This window comes from Thunnus thynnus, chromosome 3, assembly GCF_963924715.1.
Source record: "Thunnus thynnus chromosome 3, fThuThy2.1, whole genome shotgun sequence".
In the NCBI taxonomy this organism is placed as follows: Eukaryota; Metazoa; Chordata; class Actinopteri; order Scombriformes; family Scombridae; genus Thunnus; species Thunnus thynnus.
The window spans coordinates 13,039,131-13,060,133 of record NC_089519.1 but is presented as its reverse complement, the minus strand read 5'-3'; the positions used below and the strand labels follow the sequence as shown (position 1 = coordinate 13,060,133).

The 21,003-nt window shown below is 40.2% G+C and overlaps 1 protein-coding gene across 1 annotated transcript; it reads right to left on the bottom strand.

The window, feature by feature from the left end:
* Positions 1 to 137: 137 nt before the first annotated feature.
* Positions 138 to 14,371, bottom strand: p4hb (prolyl 4-hydroxylase, beta polypeptide). The gene is made up of 11 exons (XM_067584299.1): positions 14,042 to 14,371; positions 11,739 to 11,945; positions 10,356 to 10,489; positions 9,870 to 10,007; positions 7,742 to 7,846; positions 7,486 to 7,611; positions 7,093 to 7,293; positions 6,677 to 6,797; positions 4,368 to 4,549; positions 3,289 to 3,402; positions 138 to 1,761 (listed from the first exon to the last, which is right to left on the bottom strand). Exons 1-11 carry the CDS (start codon positions 14,178 to 14,180, stop codon positions 1,678 to 1,680), a joined length of 1,551 nt encoding a protein of 516 aa, XP_067440400.1. The 5' UTR covers positions 14,181 to 14,371; the 3' UTR covers positions 138 to 1,677.
* Positions 14,372 to 21,003: the final 6,632 nt, after the last annotated feature.

Sequence of the window (21,003 nt, the reverse complement as noted above, 5' to 3'; positions counted from 1 at the left end):
GTTTTTATTCATCCTCATAAATTCTGATTAGTGAACGAGCGTAGTGACATCTTCCCCACTAAGGTTCATGTGTGGAACAATACAGGTATAAATTTTGAATTTACTTCAACACAAATCAACAGAACTGAAGACAAATGTGTTTTTATAGTTTTTTTGTTTATTGGCCACCATTTCACGTTTTCCACATCAATTTGGATATGATGGAATGCTTTGTTAAGTTTCCCCCACCGCTGTACAGCTGTCAAACCCATCACCTTGCTCTACTCAAGCCTCCCCTCCCTGCCAAAAAACCCAGTACAACAATCACACAATACATTCATTCTCCTGTTCACTGACCACCAAAAATATGAACTAGTCATTCCACTCACCACACAGCAATTTGTACATCATTCACACAGCACACAATGCAATCACACACTCATACACCGCTGTGGCAACAAGGGTGTTTGTTAGAGCCAAGAGGGATGGAGGTACAGTATGGGTGAGGGGTGGGGCTGTGCAACTGTTCCCTCCCCGCTTCAGATAGAACAGACACTTCTCTCAGACCTATCTTAAATGTACCAAATCTCTGTCTGCTTTATAACCACAATGAATCTCTGATTAGGCATGAATGCAGTGCGACCTATCAGGACTGGCTCCAAAAACTGTCCTGAGTCTGAGAGTGTGTTCCAAGGGCCAACTCTGCCCCAACAAGGCCAACTGGCTACAGCTGGGCACAATGGTACATCATTAAAAATGACAAGTCCTAAATTAAAAAGAAAAACAAAACAAAAAACTCATAGTGAAAGCAATTAAATAAAATAGAGGATCTTCCCAAAAAAAAGTTAACCTTTGTTCCTTTTAGAAAATAGTCAGTAGCCGTGCTGTAAAGAGGAGAAATTGTTTGGGAATGAAGAAAATGAAAGAAAATAGACTCTTTATCCCCCCCACCCGAAAGAAAGGAAGAAATTGGTCTCAGCTACAGTTGGGGGGCCTTTTGTGCTACACTGGACAAGCTCTGTGGAGTTTATTTTAGTGAAGACTTGCAAAATAAAAACACATCTATAGGATGGCCCCTTGTCCCCTGAGAGATCAGTCCTTACAAAACCGCCACGCAAAACCCTGGTCCTCTGGATTCCTACAAGAGGGAGAAGAACATTGGCAGCCCCCCCTTACCTACAAATACAGGTTACAACACTCATTTAGCTCATACCCACACTGATCAATGGCAAGGCTTTTTTTTAAAGAGGAGGGGAGCAAATTCAGCTGGAAAAAACAAACATTTTGAAAACTGGATCTCAATGCCATTTTTACATTTGGTTTAAAATATACAAGGCAAACAGCTGATGTGGAGCTTTGTAGAGAAGGCATTGAGGTCTCCCATAGAGGTGGTGCACTGTTCCACAGAGTCCCCCCAGGTGGGACAAGACCAGTCTGGCCAGAAGTTGCGAGGTTGGAGATGTGGCTGGCAAAAAGGCCCTGCCACACCATTGATGGACTGACTGACTGACTGACTGACTGACTAACTGGCGGGCCGGCTAGCAGGCCGGCTGACTGACTGAGAGGCAGTTAAAGGGGAAGTATTAATGTTCACAGGACAGGGAAGGTCCACAAGGAAGTGAAGGTGGTGATGGTGACTGGTTGGAAGGGTTGGGGCGGGACTTGTCTCCTCTCTCCTTTTCTCTCCTCTGCCAGCTCTTACAACTCGTCATGTCCATCGTCATCACCTCCATCCTCAATGTCAGAGTCATCGTCCTGTCCATCTTCAACATCGTCCAAATCCTGAAGAGCAGAGGAGGAGAGGGTTGTTAATTAAGACATAATCTCTTCAATCTGCCAAGCATGCTAGTTGATAATAAATGGATCCTAAAGTAGACCTGCAAGCTGCATGTTTTTATGGTGGAATTAAGTCATGAAAATGTCAGTTAAAAGTATGCATCATTAGTAAAAAAATAAATTATGAGGTTGTGACACACATTCAACTAAAAACAGTCTGAACTAATCAAATCATTCATCACTCATCATGTAATCAACACTGTCACAACCACGGCTAAGCATAGGCTAAAGATGACATCTTCGTCTCGCACGGCCATTCCTTTATGTCTAGTCTGAGGACAGGTGTGGTGAAGAGATGTATGAGATACAGGAAGGCACTAATGTTGACTGCAGCGCTGCACGTGCTGCTTTTATCTGGAGGCTCAGGTCTCCAGGCAAAGCCTAGTAAACAGCTACAACAGCTGCAAAAGATATTAGTGGACAGCAGTCGGCTGTGCTGTAATTAGACTTCTGAGAAGGGGGTGTGGTGACAATAGTGGGGTTGAAAGCTGTGCGTAAAGAGGAGCCACAATAGTGTGCACCGGATCCAGCAGAGTCAGTAAGATATGGGAGAACTTGCCTTCTCTGCACCTTTGGTCCACCTTAGAGTAAGTGTAGGAAATGTGCCTCAAGATGTTTTCCTCAAATAGCTATTAAATCCAGAGACAATACAATGCTGTCTTTTGTTCTGTCATGTCCCCTCTCAAAAAAAAAAAAAAAAAAAAAAAAAGCCAAGTGGGTCTGTTCTAAGGTTACAATCTAAACTCCAGATGGGAATTTGTCCAGAGAATCTATTCTGCAAGGCTTCAGACAAGATGCTGAATATGCCTCCAAAAAGCACTAAAGGTTCAATCAGAAACATACGTATGCACCTAAACCTGATCTTTCAAATCATTAAGAATAATTATGCACAGGTTATAGAAAAACACCCCTATGTCAGTAGATATACTTTATGGCAAGGTTTTGATTGCATACTGTCAGTACATTTTCTATTTCAAAACCTTCAGCTTTACTGTAATAACAAATGATGTGTAATGTTTGAGTGATGAAATTAAATTCTAAAAACACTGATTAACTCTCTGGAAAAGGCTATATGTCCTAACTTTCACTGCAGCAGCTTTTGTTCTCATATTGGTCATTGCTATTTCCTGTTTCCCTTTGGACTTCAGAGAAGGTTTGCCTCCAGTGGAAAATATACGAGGAGCCTCGGGCCTATACATCAAATAACAAGCAGATAGTCCTGCTGCATCTATCAAAGCAGACTAAGGAAATTTAGTGAACTATTCAGACATGTGTATGATGGGATTTTTCTGAGCAAAGTAATTTTTTTTTTTGTTTTGAAAAAAGGCACACCCCAGACACTACTTTTCCTTTGCAGCTGATAAAAGAACAGTCGAAATAAAGATCATATAAAGGCTACAACTATGCTGTAATTGTGCTGCTTGCTATAGTCTAAAGTGCGTAGCTGTGTCTCTCAGTGGAGACAAATCCTACCTCTGCGTCTAGATCGTCGTCCTCGTCCCCTGCAGGGGCACCGCCATCCTTTCCGCCACTCTCCAGGAACTTGGTGAAGCCTTCCAGTGTTCTCTCCCCGTTGTAATCAATCACCTGTTGATGAGATTTTATTTCTGGTAAATGCACAAGACTGTGTCTCATCCCCAACCCGAAAAAGGTCTATACTATGCAAACACTGCAAAAGCAAAAAATAACCCTAAGCCTTTGACCCTCACTGTGCCATTTTAAATGTAGCCAATAACCTTTGGCACTCAGTCTCCAAATGATGCCAGTAAATTGCCCAGATGTGATGTATTAGCAGTGATTCAGCAAGAAGTCGGTGGCGTGTTGATTTCACATGCAACCTTATTTTAGCAAAGGACAATCAAAGGACATTTGCAAAGCTACCATTTTAATTTTTAGTTACTTAATCCAGCCATAATGACCTGCCACTCAGCTCCATCCTTTCTTAAGCACCCCCAGTCTTCCTGCATGCTTCGTCTAACTAGGGTCACGGGCTAAGCCTTAGACTTACCACGGGGTAGCCCCAATAAATACACCGCTCATGTAAGATTGCTGAACTGAAGGCTGGCACGAGAATGTCTGGTCGATAAAGTAGCACTGTGGAGCGAGGCAGGTGCAGGTCTGAGCACAGAATCTCAAAGTAAGTGATGTCATCCAGCAGGAATCTTTAAAGAACCAAACACCAACAGAATGGTGCAGAAACTTACAAGGCCAGCAGGCTCAGGTTTCTACACGTGTTTAACGCTGCTAAATCAAGAGGCACTAATGATACTTTGGAGGGCCCTATGGCAATGATTTTGGATCCAAATAACCACCCAGATCACTGTGGCTCACAACTGCAAAGGCATGTAATGAATAAGAAAGCAAACCCGATAATTACGGGTGGAGGGGAGACGGATGGATTACGATCAGTCAACACAGATGGAGATATTTACAAAAGAGCCATGATCAGATTAGAAGATGTGATATTTAATCTCTTTCTGTTTTCTGTCCAGTAATTAAAGCAAGAAAACATTAGTAGAAAGAAAACTAATACTCAATGATCGAGATCTCACCTGGTGCTCATCTCCCGCAGGGAAGAATTTAAGAGTGGGGAAGCTGTGGACTTTGACTGCCTCGATCTCATTGGCTGTGGAGTCCATCTTTGCGATGACGATGTCTCCGCTATCCTTGTACTTCTCCCCCAGCTTTTCCCAGATGGGAGTCAGCTGTTTGCAGTGTCCACACCAAGGTGCATCTGGAATATAACAAACAAAGAGAAAAGAGGTTAAGTGTTGTATCATTACAGACAAAATATACAGAGCATTTAACTGCAATACCATGCTGTGTGTTTTTGTTTAACCATTAAAGTAAGATGGGGTGTCGGATTTCAGACATGTGTACATCACTATACATCATATAGCTCACAGCTCCAGAGTAATTTTTTCCATCACCGTCACAGAACCAGATAAACAATTTTAACCGTCTCAAAGTGAATGTAAACCAACCCAAAATCAAAATGTTACTTCTCTTTTTGCATGGGCCCCCAAATCACTAAATCTGCCCCTGTTGATGTGTGTTTTCTTTCATGATTTACTTTAAAGATTAGAGATGCTGCTTTCAGTAATTGTAAATGTTTCCATGGTGAACTGTGCCTTTGCAATACAGTTTCATATTTATGTTCTATGTCTGCAGCGGTTTGTTTCTGCTCCTGATAAGCCATGCAGTCTAGAAAGATTGTAGCATGCTAAGTGTACCAATTTCTCCGGCAATCTCTCTTGTATAAGTGTAGAGATAATTGTTGTTAGTGTCTGTATATTTGTTAGTTTGCTTAGGTGTGAGTCAGTAATTCGTGCCTGACGAAAAATGAAGCTGAGCAGCAGCGGAACACAGCTCTGCTCTGCAGCTCTGCCATTTTCACATTTTAGAAAATGTAATTCATATTTTTTCTTATTATTGATGTATTATTTCACCACCTGTGACCCATCCACAATTAATCAGAATGTTCATTTTTATGACTCGACCTGCAGATTAACTGCAGTGCCCGCTGATACAGTATAAATGCAATCCACGCATCACTACTGTCCATGTACAAGTTATGTTTGTTAAATGTTTAGAGCTAAATTATAACAAAATAAGACCACAATATATTAAAAAATCATCTAAGCTTTAGCTAACATCAGCATTTCTCCTGTATTCATTCTGCAGCGGTGCACCGCCACTGCAAAACTATAACCACTACTGCTAAAATTTCACACAATCATTTATATCAATGGGCTACTAATGATTTTCGCTTTCACACTGTGTGAGCACGATAACACCCTACATCTGCAGTGGAATTGTTTTGAGTCATCCTCCCTCTAGTCATTCCTCAAAAGACATCTACGTGAAAAGTACTGTTGTAAGAGTAGCGTAACTCCTTTAAGGAATAGGGCAGTGCATAATGTGTGTGCATAGCGAGTCTGTGGTTGAGCGAGTGGTGGAAAAGTGATGGTGAATGCAAGCAGAGCAGAGGAAAATGTCAGCAGTAAGTTGTCAGTCTGGCAGTTAATGTACAGTACAGACTACAATGTGTCAGAAAAGTCTCGTCTGTTGTTTCCCCCAACTGCTGGAAAAGTGAAGGGGGTTAGCCCCGAAGTTAGCGACAATGGGCTAGCCTAACCTGACCAGGCTCACTTAAGGTGGACTGAACTTCAAGGTGGACCAGCTATTCTCATTTTAGTGTCAATCTCAGCCGAGATTAAACAGAGACCAGAGAAAAGTCTGGCTGCTGAGTCTCTTCCAAGTTTTGCTCAGCCCCCACACCAGGGACACACTGAGCATGTCACGTGCAACCTCAACTTCATGGCCTCGCTCCCCTTTGACTGGCTAGAAAGCTCCCCTGTCACCTGTCAGGGAATACGGGCCTACCCTGCTGTGCATGACTGGCCGTAAGCTGTATTTAAACTGCCAGCAATGGAAAATTCCTCCAAAAATAGTGCAAATTTGGATGTGGATCACTACAAAAATAATCCAGCAGCTATATTTAACCGGATGTTTTCAGCATCGGGGTCAGGTAACAAATTAATTTGTGGGCGGTGACGGTCAGAGTGAGGCATCAACTCTTAGGTATTTGAAAATGGCTCAGCGAGGGCAAAGTAAGGAAGGGCAAGTGTTAGATTTCAGACACTGAAGCTCAAGTCTTTGCCAAATCTACCACTTATGAGCAACGACGCTTGACTGCCAGGAAATAGCTCTGAAACAGGTGAACCCCTTTACCACCTCAACCTGAAGATTATAAACAATGGTGTTTTCATGCCATTTAAACTGAAACATCTGCTGACTCTCTGGTCATAACAAAAACGTATACAGGATAAATCATGACGAATCAAGAGGAAGCTCTTACAGAATTCCACAAAGACGTTCTTAGCGGGATTGAAAGCGACCTCCTCGAAGTTCTTGCCGACCAAAACCTTGACGGGGGTTTTGTCCCAGTCCTCGGGGATGTCCTGGCTCATGAGGTGGGGCTGTGAGAGAAGGCAGTTGAGATGTGAGATACATAATGCTTAACTGTGACAGAGGTCTGTTACAGGTGTTCACCACAGACATGTTAATCTCATAGTCTTGTTTTTACAGCACATTCTCAAGTGTATAGCTCAGACAGACCATGGCATTAACAGGATTAAGGATTTAATTAGTTGTGGCCATCCAAAAAAATGTCCACCAAGTCTAAAATGAACTCAAACCTAACTAAGCACCATTATGGATGTATAGGTGTATCTATAGCTTACATGTGTTATAACCAACCACTCCTGCCCTCACCTTCAGTTTGCCCTCAGTGAACTGTTTGCAGAATTCAGTGATGCTCTCTGTGGTGATGGCGTCGCTACTGGGCTTGTATTTGGTCATCTCGTCCTCCAGGGTGATGAGGCGGATGGCGGGGCACTCCTCTTTCTTTAGGCCGAAGAACTCCAGGATGCGCTGGTTATCGTCCACGTCGCTGTCGATGAAAATGAACAGGATCTGGACAGGGGAGATGAAAGAAGTCAGTGTTTGATTTTGAAATATCCCGGCTGAGCAAAGCCTCGGATTCAAAGGTGTGTGTAATGTATACAGAACGTACATGTATCACATTTGACTGATATAGGAAACTGAATTTACGGCCCCGCTAGCAGGTTGAAGATCGGCATGTCTCAGTTCAGACAGTTCACCTACCTGACCCTTGAATCCCTCTGCAGCTTTCTTAAACTGGTCCATTTTGTCCTGGAAGTCTGAGGCGGTTTTGGGCAGAAACATGAGGATGTGGGACTTGATCTCTCCACCGAAGATTTTAGGGGCAGTCTGCAGGAAATGGACATATACAGGTTTCACATATAGGGATCACATTTAGACTTGAACTGCTTGTTGTCGTGGACAGTAGGATGGAGTGGGGAAAAGAGATATAAATGGTCACGTTGCTGTGCATAATTACCTGCTCAGTGAACTCAATGACCAGGGGCAGCTGGTTGGCCTTGACAAAAGCCAGGAGTTTTTCTTTGGTCAGCTCTCCATCAAAGGTATTGCGTCCCTCATCAAACTGTAAACAGAAAAAACAAATAATAAAAAAAAAAAAGATGGATACAAGTATTATTCACGCAGCTGGTGTCCCATCTAGTCTGCCTGTGAACACCAAACATAGATTTACCAGACAGACCATTTTAAAATCCCCTGGTAACGAAAGAGCCAGAAGACCAAACTGACTTTTATTGAGTGTTAAGAATAGCTGTGGTACAGCTGTGCCAAGTAGCTCTTACTGGTACACAATAGGAAGGACATTTGGCTGGTGGCTTGCTGTCAGACGTGCATATACTGACTGAGGCTGTCAAACTTAAGCCCCAAACACCCGTTGCAATAAACAAGTGAAAAATGCCAGCTGTTTATTAACATTGAGCCCCTGCTTTGAGAGGGTTCGCTTAAGTGCGGGCAAGGAGCCCACATGTCAGCGGTGTTTTCATCAGAGTCAAGTTACAAACATGAATCAGAGACCAGACAATAGCAGCAGGAGGATGGAGCATGTGCCAACACGAAAAATAATCATCAATAACTCAACGCACTGATATATTTAGAGTTTGCAGTTTCTTGCTGAAGCAAATAGGGCTGCTTCAAATTATTATTTTATTTATTATAATTATTATTTATTGATATACTACCAACTATAAAAATTTAAAAAAACAAAAACAAATACAAATGAGGCATGAATGTTAAAAATGAAACTGAAATGAATGCTCAAAACTGAACAAGGAAGTACATAACATAAGTCATCTGCATAAAACAATTAGCGAAATAAAGTGAATGGACTACAATAAAATAGCACCTTAGAACAGTCCAGAGTACAAAACGTTTACATTGCTCCACACACTGGCACGTTCAGTGTGTTGCTGCAAACTGAATCACCTGTGAGTAATTAAACATGCATTTTATTTTATAGTTGCATTTCCAAATGTGTGTTGCTTTTTGATTTTAAAAACACTGATTAACTTTTTGATCGATAGTGTATATTGTAATTAGAATTGATCCAATATATTTTTTGTGAGCATTTCAACTGTGAAGACTTTTCATTCATTGCACTGCAATTAAATCAATCAGCGTTTGCATTTCAGAAGGACATTTAAGAGCGTCACACACTTTTGAACTTCTTACAAGAATACAAAACTGAGATGTGGTCCAATTTTAGTAAATGCACTTCATTGTCAGCATGACACATTTTACCAGTTTTATGTTAAAAAAAAAACTGAACGAATGACTAAGGGAAATGCAAAAAAAAAAAAAAAAAAAAAAAATTACCCGGTTGCTTAATTTTTATTGACAGACACGCTGGACGTTGACCTAATTTGATAAATCCACACACTGACAGATACAGTTTTGCTGATAAGAAACCTCATTGATCTCTGACCTAAGAAACTGCACCGTCAATAATGTGGTATGAGACGAACATGACCTCCTTTTAAAAAGAAATCCCAGAGTTCGTGTAAATTTCAACAATATGGAGGAAGAGTTGAAATGCATGCAGCTGTCATTCATTCCTCATCTGCTCGTAGCCAATGAGGCTACTTGAAGGAAGTACCACCACCTTAAACAGCTTTTTACCATTCATCACCATGAGCTCAGCATGCTGAGGTCATACACCGAAAAGGTCTAGCAGGAGGCCCAAAGGCAGCCACACGTCAGAAGAAATATTGAAGGACCTCAGACAAGCCAAGATTAGCAATGGAGAGCGGATACTGTGAGGTCAACAGCATCGCATTTCTGAAGAGTAGATCAAATACACTGGAGTGTCTTCAGCAGTCTCGCCTGTGAGCACTTACACATGTGAGAGGTGTGTCTCAAAAGCCTGATGCGAGGCCACAAATAACCTATTTACAATATATTTTGATTACACCTGTCAGTGAGTAAGTACTTAAAATAATCAAGTCATTCAATTTGTAACCTGTAGATTTGGGAGATGTCCTGTAACCACAGTTTGTCCAAATGATGAATGAATATACACAGATGTGTCACCGCAATGACATCTAGTTACAAAATGAATTATTTTAGAGCAGTGAAGAAGAACTTGAAGTCACCTTCTTGAAGAGGACGACACTGTCCTTGGACACCTCAAACTTGGAGTAAACAGCATCGTCAGAGGTCATGGCGAAGGGAATGTCGTCTATTGCTTCAGCTGCTTTTTCGTAGGCCTTGGCACCAGCGGACTCAGCATCCTACAGACACACATGACAACCTTCCTTTAGATAAAGCACTGTGTAAGTGATCCCCTGTGATCAAAACTTTTAAACATTTACAACAGTGTGGCTTTTGAGACACTTGGAAAGCTTATAATGACATCAAAGTGTACTGACAAAGATGATGCCAGGAACATTGTGTCTAACTAATGAACTTCTGGGTTAGACTAAAAAGCATTTATTGAGCTTTAGAGATGACATATTGATGATATAGGTATATGGGAAAGTGATTTTATTACATAGACCATCCAGGAACCTGATCATGAGTGTATGAGCAATATTAGTGAATCTTAATTTGTATTTTAGTCGTTGAGATCAGAATCGCACCTTAAAGAATCCGATGACCGCCACCTCGTTGTCAGCGATCAGAGACTCTGCCTCAGTGACTCCTGCCAGGGTGGCAACAGCTGGGCCTGTGCGCTTCTTCAGCCAGCTGACGATGTCTTCTGCCTGCCTGCCAGCTGTAAGACAACAAAACACAACAACTTCAACACTTCGGTGCACAAAGACAGCATGTGACCTGCCGAAATCCACGGCTGAAAGACTAAACCTCAACAGGTTTATTCAAGCATGGAAAAGGTGCTCAGCTGACAGCCACCGTCCATATTAAGAAGGCAGGAAAAACTTTTCTGTATTTGAACAGAGTGAAAGTGACAACATCTTTTCTCAGACAGTTGGAGACAGCTGACCTCAAATTCAAATTCTATAGTGTCTGAGGGGAACAGATGTTTAAGTAAATTTTGCACTGCCTCTATTGTAGTGAACTCAAAAGATTCATAAATGTACTGGTGTGAGAGACAGTGGTAAAGCAGAACCAGACCACTTCTGTATTTCTGGGGATCACAGCTCCTACAACTTCAGCTCATTTGTTTCTGACTTTATCGTTAAAATTACATTTAACAATCATTCCAAGTCTTTGAAGCTGCAGCAACACATTTACCTTTATTTGGAATAAGCCTGTTGCAATTAAACTGGACTTAAGACAGACCTGGCTGTCAGACTGAACCAGTGATGCAACACAGTAGCAATCACACATTGATGAAGTGATACCGCATGTAGTCTTAGTGCAGACTAGTACTATGAGATTTAAGGCAGTGCATGGGAGACGAGAATAGGGTGTTTCTAGAAGCTGGGCTGGAATCAAGAGTGGTCATTTCAAAACCAAAAAAAAAAAAAAAAAAAGGACTTCCCAACTTATTCTCCCCTCCCTTTCCAAATCCAGCTGGGCCACAAAGAAGAGGCGACGTGAAGAACTGCACATCTCACTACCAGGCTGAGAGGCCGGACTCAGTGTCAGCATGAGAGGAACGTGCAGGGGAGACCCAACCCACTTTCTGTCTCAGTCATGCTGTTGAAAGCTGATTGGCTGACTGCCTGTTTATGCTGCTGTGCAGATCATATTACCAGAATGAAGAAAGGCAATAGGGCCTTGCTCTGGCTGCCTGATCTGACTCTTTTTACTATTCAGGAAGCATTTAATAAAATTTTATTATGACATGATATCCACTCGCTTAACTATGACAGGTGTTACTCAAGATTATGTCAGTTTGTGGAAAGAAAAAAAAGAAACAAAAAAAAAAAATCTCAGTATAACACAAAGAAACACCTACCTGCAGTATATAAAATCAGATTAATTTCCCACACTGCCTTAAACTTTTGAGTCATCTACAGTATCTGATGTAATTACTTATAAATCACATGAATGCTCACCAGAGTACTCTTTAGGTGCCTCTTTCTCTCCACCCTTGAAGAACTTGATGGTGGGGTATCCGCGGACGCCATACTCTTGGGCCAGTTCGGTCTCCTCTGTGGCGTCCACCTTACCCAGGCGGATCCCTGAACCCTCGGCCTTCAGCATACCGGCAGCCTTGGCGTACTCTGGAGCCAGGGCCTTGCAGTGACCACACCATGGGGCATCTGTAGGAGTGTCGGGAGGAGATTTAGCCAGGCACATACAGAGTTTTGCACTGTTTAAGTAAACCTGATGTACAGAGGTGATAACTTTTGGCACAAAAATGTCTATCAGGGTGAATAGAGTTCGATTTTATCTTATAATATTGTTGGGAAACAAAACGGCAACATGGCAAAGACAGAGCTGCGACAAGCTATTGTAATAATGGATACTCAAACTCTGTAAGAAACACTGCTTAATGTCCATCACAACAGCTCAAACAGATGTCTTCACATTTCCTCATTTGCCTGAACAGCCGAAAAACTTTCAATCTATGCAACTGAATTCTTTGCATTTGTGTATTGCTAACCAGATTTTATTTTATTTTTATAGAATAAATGACTAAAGTTCTTTTTAAAATAATAATCACCCACCAAAAAACACAACATAACTGTCTTAGCTCTTGTCCAAGACAAAGTCCTGCTCATACAAAGCAGAGCAGCATATATTGATATGGAAACAATTGCTTGATCAACTGATGGTCGATTGACAGAGAATTTATTGACAACTATTTTTATAAGTTATTATCGTTTGTGTTATTGAGCTATTTTCTCCATTTTATTTCATTGTAACTTACCTTTAGACTGTTGGTCAGACAAAACAAGCAATTTGAGAACTTGTAATGGACCTTTTACATAATTTTCTGACATTTTAAAAACTAAACAATAATATACACACACACACTGTTGCAGCCCTACATTATTATGTTTCAGGACAATTTTTATTTAAGTTAGTTTGTGACCTTTTTAAAAGGAATAGTTTGAACTCTAAGGGAACTCCTTTGGAGTTTGTGGAAACATATCATAGTGGCCGGAGTAGATTGCCACAAATATGTGGGATAATTTAATTTCTACTGTGGCTTCACGTGTTAATAATTTCTAAGCCATGGTGTCCAATTGTAAGTTCAAAAGTCTGACAGCAACCACTCAACAAATAATCACCTAATCAGGGATGACACGTCAGATATTATGATCTGCATTGCATCACCTATGGTCTTGACAAATAACAAAACTTCCTCGTTCCACTTCTAGTCAATATAAACGCATAGATGAACTTTTGTAAAGTACACGTCAACCTAGCTCCACATCTCCACAGAGATCCCGCCCAGCTGAGAAATACGTGGGCCAACAAAGCCTTCATCCCTCCCATCCCGAGCTCACTGGAGAGCTCATTGGAGAGTCTTCTCCTCCGCCACCTCTGACTGGTCCACGGATCAGTCACATAATATCTGAGCAGGTCAACAATCTCACTAAAGTGTAGCGGGATGGGCCTGCAGGCTATGGAGAAGTGGATCATTACAGCTTGCGTTACAACACATAAATTAATCCTTAATTACTTCAATGCAAAATTTGCATGAAAATTACAGGTTAAATGACTGCTCAAAAATGAAACTTAATATTATATGAAACCACGGCAGTCAATCGAAACTCAACAACTCCGCACTGTACTGATTCACCTTCTCCTTTCACTTCTGGTGTTTATTATACTGATATTACTGCATCATCCCGACGGCAAATGTGATCATGTTCACACTAGCAGATTTCTCCATATGCAATATGATGAACTGCTTCAACATCCTGGAGTTATAAAACATATATGTTAACCAGGTTAAAGTAATAATTTGGCTAAACAAACGTTGTAGTGAGATTAACGACAGTCGTAAAACAACCTAGGTTGTGCTGCAGGTTTTACAGCCTCGTCAGAGTCCGTATAACGTTTTACTCCGAAGAGACTCGATGCTAGCTAGTCAAATGTGATGAGAAACAGTCTGACAAAGAGAAAACGCCGTCTGATAAACAATACCGCGTCCATTTCCACACAGCTTGAACTACGGTGAAATAGCTGGTGGGAAACTATGTGAAATAGCTTCACGCATGGGTGCAAAACTGTGCAGACCATCAGAAAGTTAGCCTCTAACAGCAGCAACTTGTCAGAAGTGTCAAAGTTTAATGCTAACACTAACCGAGGCTTCATTTAGCTAACTTAGCTAGCCGGGGACCGGTGAGCCCGCTAGGGGCCAGCTAGCGTTAGCTGGTAGGATTTAGGAGCTATTTTTACTTACAGAATTCAACCAAGATGTTCGGGTGAGCTTTCAGAGCCTCGTCGATGTTACTTTTCTTCAGCACCAGGACATCTTCTTCCTCAGCGATCTCAGCCCTGCTGGCCACAGCCAGTGTGCAGAACAGGAAAAACTTCAACATAGTTACCGTCGAGTATTCTTACGGACAGAGAGACGAGAGCTGCAGACACGGTCGGCTAAGGTTCAGCGGAGAAATTGGTCTTAGCTTTTGGTCTTTGTCCCTGTTTGACGTTGGGAGAGTAGCTGGTATTTTGTGCGGACCGCTACTAACGTGGCATTGCACGCAGAAACCGGAGGGGTCAGCTGTTGTGCGCATGCGCATTTATTAGGCCGAAAGCAGTTCGTGTTGAAATGTGACTGGACCACGGCAGACTGCACCTGGAAGTGAAAGAGAGGCGCTCCCTGCTCCCTCCTGGCGTGCCTTCACATCAGCCCGGGGACTTAACACGAAAACCAGGCGGGAAACATGAGTTTTAAGCACCTAAGCCTTTTAAACGGACACGAATATTTACATCTATACACAGTTTCAGTCGCAATCATATTATAGCAACATAAGACCGTATTTTAGTATATCTACATATGTGAAAGACTATATGAACAAAAAGTGAAATGTGTGAGGTATGTTGTAACTTGGGTATTTACAATATTGATCTGGCTCTGGGCTATGAGGTGTATGTACTCATGCACGTATAATGGGGAGGGTGTTGTTTGGGGATTTACTGTAGGTGTTTTAATGTTTGCAAAAAGGACAGGGTAAAGTCTGAATGATGAGTAACATTTAGTAGTCAGTCACATGATGTTTTTACTGAAAGTGCCCCAGAGAGTGCATATCATATATTACTATTGATATATTTTTTAATTTCCCTGGGAAGTTGGGATTAAAGGGTCTGTTCTGGTAACAAATAATAAAAACACAACTCACAAGGTAAGATATCTGCTGCCACTCCCAATAAGTGAGTTAGTGTTGGTTTTATCTGAGAGTCACAGTGAATGAAATCAGGCACATTTTGTTTGCTCTGACTTGTTACTTTATCTAGTAAAGAGGGGATGTGTGTCTCATAAGCAGGAGTTAAGGAACCACACGGAAAACGTGACAATCAGGGATGTTAAGAGGAAGTTTTTTTACAAGGAAGTCAAAGTAAACACTATTCTCAAGAGCATACTTATGAGGATATAATAATGGAGATGTGATTACAACAGTTTTAAAGGCAAAAGCTTAGACATATGGTGTGTTCTGACATGAGATAAGACACAAGGTAGTTAGAGGCATTAAGGCCATAGGTCAGGAGGACTATCAGGCAAGTTAAAGTTGTGGTGCTGATACAACTTGGTAAGTTTTCTCAGCTAAAGACAACTTAAACTACGCAGATACTAAGAGACACATTAAACATTAAAAAAGCTAGTTGAATCAAACACCCATCTTATGGTGTCTGATTGGTGTGTTTTACCAATCCTTAGCTGGGTCACTTTACTGTAGTTTAACAGAAAGGTTCAGCTATGCGCAAGCATGTCTGGTTACGACACTTGTGTTTAGCTGCTATGAGTTGAGCATCTAATGTATCCGTGAATGAATGAGGAACCTGAGAAGCAGCTCAGCAGGCAGTCAGTGCTCACATCCACAAATACTGTAGGATATGTTCAACTAGTGCATAAGAAACTGTCCCTGGTGCAACCTGCAACAAGCTGCTAGTTTCTTACTTTCACACACAGTCTCTTCCTGTTATGTCATACCTGTCACCATGTTAGCAGAAACTGAGCAAAAAGAGACATAATGTATGTTTATGAACTTAAAAAATAAAAGCTCCTTAAATGCAGTAATTCTGTAACATGAGGTGTTCAGTGAAAAGTGCTACTTGGCTGATGGTCCAGCTGAGCAGGTACAACAGAACTGCTTGCTGTCATTTATTGTTACTGTAAATACATTATATTTTTATGTAATCCGTATATAGTATTTAAGTTTGACTTTTAATGCTCTTACTGTGACACTAACGATTGATTTATTATACTGTAGTGTTTTGGTAAATTAGTGTCTCATTAGAAAATATCAGGATTTGACAAAAAGGCACAAATCCATAACTCTAACTGTGTCTTTGCAACAGAAATGATTGCTTATCATGTGTTTGACTGATTTGCATTAGAAATATATCACACACCATGCCCCCGGTTTGTAAGGATTTCTATTAAAAATTAGGAGCTTCCAAGCCCAAATTGAGATTTTTTTAGACATTGGAGCGCTCCATTATTGCCACAGAGTACACTATACAACTGTTTTCACAGAGTAAGTAGTATGACCCATGATGAGTAAACTGAACACGTGTACCATTGGTGGAGTACAATTTTAAGAAAAGATAGGTGAAAAACTTTAACAAACAATTCTTCCTGAATGATCTGTATCATAGTAATATTTACCACGGGTCTTAAAACCCTTTGGCTCATTTCTCAAAGTCTTTTCTCTCTGTCATCATCACCTTTTAAAACATAGACTAAAGATTTACTAAATTTATACTCCTGACTTGTCAGTGCGCTTCAAGCAGAGGTGTATAGCCTGGATGAGGTGATCCAACCAACTGGTCAGAAATTAAGGAATAAATGCTGCAGACCAGGTCACACTACTACATCAACTTAGTCAGAAGTTCCTACTCACACCCAGCTGAACTCCAGGTAAGGAGGCCAAGTTAAATAAGATGCCTCCAGTTGTTAAATCTGATAGCTGTTATCTGCCCAAATTTCAAAAGACATAATGCTGCTTCTGGCCGTTTGAGTATGATTGCACAGGGACGCTCTCTGCAAACAGCAGTTATGTGCATGCAGAAGACACCAGCTCTCTGAGGGCAATTTGGATTCTTTCTCTTTGCATGAACCTGCACCAATAATTATAGAGCCTATTACATAACCTTTACATTATATCTGACATACTCCCCAGAATTTGGCTCATGTAATCCCTCTACTTAAAGAAGGAAATTGCAGTGATCTTATTGCCTCACAAGTTCAGTCATTTCTGATCAACTACATTTTAGAAGATGTTTTTAAAATGGAGGAAATCTCATTTTGGAATTCAAGTATTTGGCTCCATTTAACAGTTTTTGGTCAGATTTTATGCATATGGGCTGCAGAAGTTGGTTCTGTTTCTCTCTGACAAGCTCTTCTGATTGAAGTAACTGTGTTTAGGCAAATTAGTACTCACCCAGAGCTCCTTTAATTCTACATGTCTGACTTTGGAGCTGTTGTGACAATGTCATATGATATGGTTGCCATAGAATCATATCTGTTAAGGCTGCTAATGTCATGTTTACCTACAGTCTTTGAACACAAGGTGTTCAGCAAATGACTGCAGTTCTATGTGGACTGGTGTTTGCTTTGCTTTAACTAGATTCTGTCAATATTTCACAGAGAATATCAGAATAACTGTGTGCTTGTTCAGTAATAGTGCTTGTAAAACAAATATAGTATATACTGTAGCACTTCAGTTACTTTTCTTTCCAGCAAGGACAAAAAGACACAAGGCAGGTCACTCCTTGTTAAATGCAAATCATCCGTGTCATGAACTTCTGGCACTCCTCAGTTTGACACAGCAGAGAGATCTACGAGCTGATTAGCTGAAGTAATTTGACAGTTTGTCACTTTTACACTTGGTTTGTCCACGTCATGCAACCTGACACATGAGAGGAAACTAAAATAACTTCAAGCCAAAATCAAACTTGCATTATTGTACATAATTTTACAAAATGGTTTATATAAGTTAAAACAATCAGTACAATAATGAATGCACATTCATACACAGGATCTCTATTAATGCTAAATATGAACATTTTCCTCTCACTTTCATTAAACTTCATGTTCATTTTACTACTGTTACAGTACAGTCCTACAGTAGTTTTCACTGTTTATGATCTTGAGCAGCTGCACCTTTCATGTTAACTCTCAGCTTTTGCAAGACATGAAACAATTAAATCACTGGTGAAGGGTGAGGCTATTTGTTTATTTTATCAGGGGCAATTTCTAAATGCAAATATTGCCCTTGCTGACTGCAAATTTCATCTCCTTTTTACTATTTGTTCAACTTTTATGTAATCAGGCAGGTCAACCCTGAACAGTCTGCTGTGTATAATGATGGGAGATGGTGGGACATGAATGAAGATTAAAATAAAGTGATATAACAGGAAACATTTCCACGAGTAGAATGGAGTTTTCTTCACCTACTTATAAGATGCATGGAGAAGAGAAAGTAGTCTTAAAGGTAGAGTCAGTGATTCTGGAGAAAGATTGTTCAATACACTTTTAGTAAAACTCAGTGAATATCTCCTCACGGTCCGCAAGCTGTCCATTCTGTGTGTGCACTGAAAAAAAATCCAGTGTTAATACACAGCACTGGCTCTGTAAATAGGAAACAAAAAAAGTGGCTCAGACTGAACAAGCTACACAACATTACTCCAGCCGATCATTCGTGCTGGTGCACAGGGTAAGTCATCAGACAAATTCACAATTTCAAGTTTCAAAACAGGTTTGAAACAGGTTTTTCTTGCTGTAATCTTTCCACCTGTTCATACTGACCATTAGAAGATCCCTTCATAATGCATTTACAATGTAAGTGATGGGGGATCAAATCCACAGTCCTCCTTCTGTGCAAAAATGTAAAATCTAAAAGTTTATCTGAAGCTGATATGAAGCTTCAAATGTCCAAGTGTGTCAAATCAAGTCGATATCTTTCAATGTTACAGTCTGTTTAGTGCCAAAGTTCCTCTTTTTGTTACTATTCTTCCACTGCAGCTCAACAGGGAAACACTGAGGAAACGCGAAGAGGAAATTTGATGCTGAAAAAGACTGTAAATATGGCAGATACCCACTTGATATGACTAACTCAGACTGCTGGAGCCTCATATAAGCTTATTTGCAAGTGAAACAGGAAAGACAGGTGTTACATAACGTTGGGAGGAATGTGATTTGAATGTTGAAAAGTGGACGTGTCATAATTAATCTTAGCTCTGTGCCACTAAAAGTTGAAGATTGATTGATGAGTGGATGTCATGATATTATTGGTTGAAATGGGTTGGTTCAAACCTACATAAGCACACATCATATTTTGTTTTACAGCAAGAAGAAAGAAAAAGAAATTGATTTTTTGATTGATTTTTTGTATTTTTTGGTATATATTGTTAAATAGGTGCACAATATGACTAGGGATGTGATCTTAAAGGGTTAAAAAGGCATTTTTTTAAATCTCATCTCAACTTTAATATTACAAGTGTTGCTGGAGTTTCGACCAGATTAGAAATGTGCACTGACTGGACCAGATATTCAGGTAATGTACCAAAATAATCCAGGTTAAGTCCATAATCCTGTTATATTTACTTAAAATGGGCATGTAGAGAATGAGAAAGAGGCAAGTTAGAGAATAATTCTTAAACTTTGAGACTACTGAGCTTTAATTTAAAATGTTTCTAATATTTTGTACAGGCATGTTATCACTAAAAGATATTTTATAAATGGAGAACACAGCTCTGTGAATTCAAAAGATGATTAATCAGGTCTTTGTTTTCTCCTACTAGGGATGAACAACAGGAGACTGCACCAACCAGAGGGACGTATAGAGCTGGTGTAGAGAATAAATTTAATTGTTCATATGGATGACTGCAGCAGGAAGTTCAGTAATAAGCAGGATTAATTCAGAGAGGAGGACAGAATAAAAGATGAGGACACGTTGATTGACGTAAACACGACGTTTGAGCTCATGTTCTGACTGTTTGGAAGAAGTCAGGTCATTAAAGCTTAATGGGATTTTAATGAGGATGTTGGCAGAGACAGAGAGATAGAGGAACATTCAACCCTAAATGCATTTATTTAAAAAAAAATAGAAAAAACCTCTAAGTGCAGTTGCCATGCCAACGTTACCAGTGCAGGCCCCAGGAGTCCTTGAGGTTATTGGCGGGTGGACATTGTGAATATGATGTGAGTTTCTAATGAGGACGCTGATGTCATAGATTAAATTACTGTGTGCCTTCATATTTCATTAACTGTTTACAACATGTGAGAGGATGCCATTTAAATGTACCTTTAAAAATATGTGTAATTCTGTATCTTACGTCATTTCCTATACAAAGAGCTATTTTCTAAGTGAGAAAAAAAATTAGTAATTTTCAACACAGCTTTAAAAAAACATAACATTTTAGCATATTTGTGAATTAAGCAGCACAAATTTGAAATTTCAGCAACATATTGGCACAACACATGATGTTATTAATATGTACAGTGTTGGAAAGTATCAGAAGGTTGTGTTTTCACAAATTAGAGATCCCAAAAATGTGTTTTTTCAGGCGACTTAGTGCATATACAGCCACATTAGAGACACAAGATATCACTATGGACGTCCTTAAGAGTCACAGGGTCATATTGTACATTACAGACGTTTTTTGTCTACCCACAAAGCTGTCTGCTCAACAGCCTTGCCTAAGACACAGTGACAAGACAACATCAGCTTCCTCTATTAGTGCCACATCATCCTTCTGCTTCATCGTTGCTACAGTTTCTTCTGTTAAGAGCCGTTTCCTATTAGATTTTCAGATTGATCATTACGATACAGATAGATATGAAGCAGGGTGGATATTTTTGTTGTGAAACAATGCAGTAAGATAAGTGTGTGTGTGTAAGTAAGACAAAAAGAGAGAGAGAAAGATAGATTAACATTAGCAGCTTCCCTCAGAGCAAGCCCTTTACAATAATGTGGCATTTGCACATACAGTACCAGTCCAATCCAAAAGTTTGGATTCTTTCTTATTCAAGTACTGTATTCTGATTTTAGATGCCATGTTCAAGTAGGAAAACCAAATTCTGTGTAACTCCAACTTCAAAGTTGCATTAATTGAAAATTAATGACTGTTATTTTATTATACACACACACACACACACACACACACACATATATATATATATATATATATATATATATA

What these genes read in the sequence shown, in the direction of transcription:
- p4hb (XM_067584299.1), bottom strand. Translation starts at nt 14,180, where the DNA reads ATGTTGAAGTTTTTCCTGTTCTGCACACTGGCTGTGGCCAGCAGGGCT. An exon ending in CGGTCATCGGATTCTTTAAG is followed by an intron (nt 10,008 to 10,355) that starts GTGCGATTCTGA and finishes GTGTGTCTGTAG; the next exon opens with GATGCTGAGTCCGCTGGTGC. An exon ending in GAACGTCTTTGTGGAATTCT is followed by an intron (nt 4,550 to 6,676) that starts GTAAGAGCTTCC and finishes GTTATATTCCAG; the next exon opens with ATGCACCTTGGTGTGGACAC.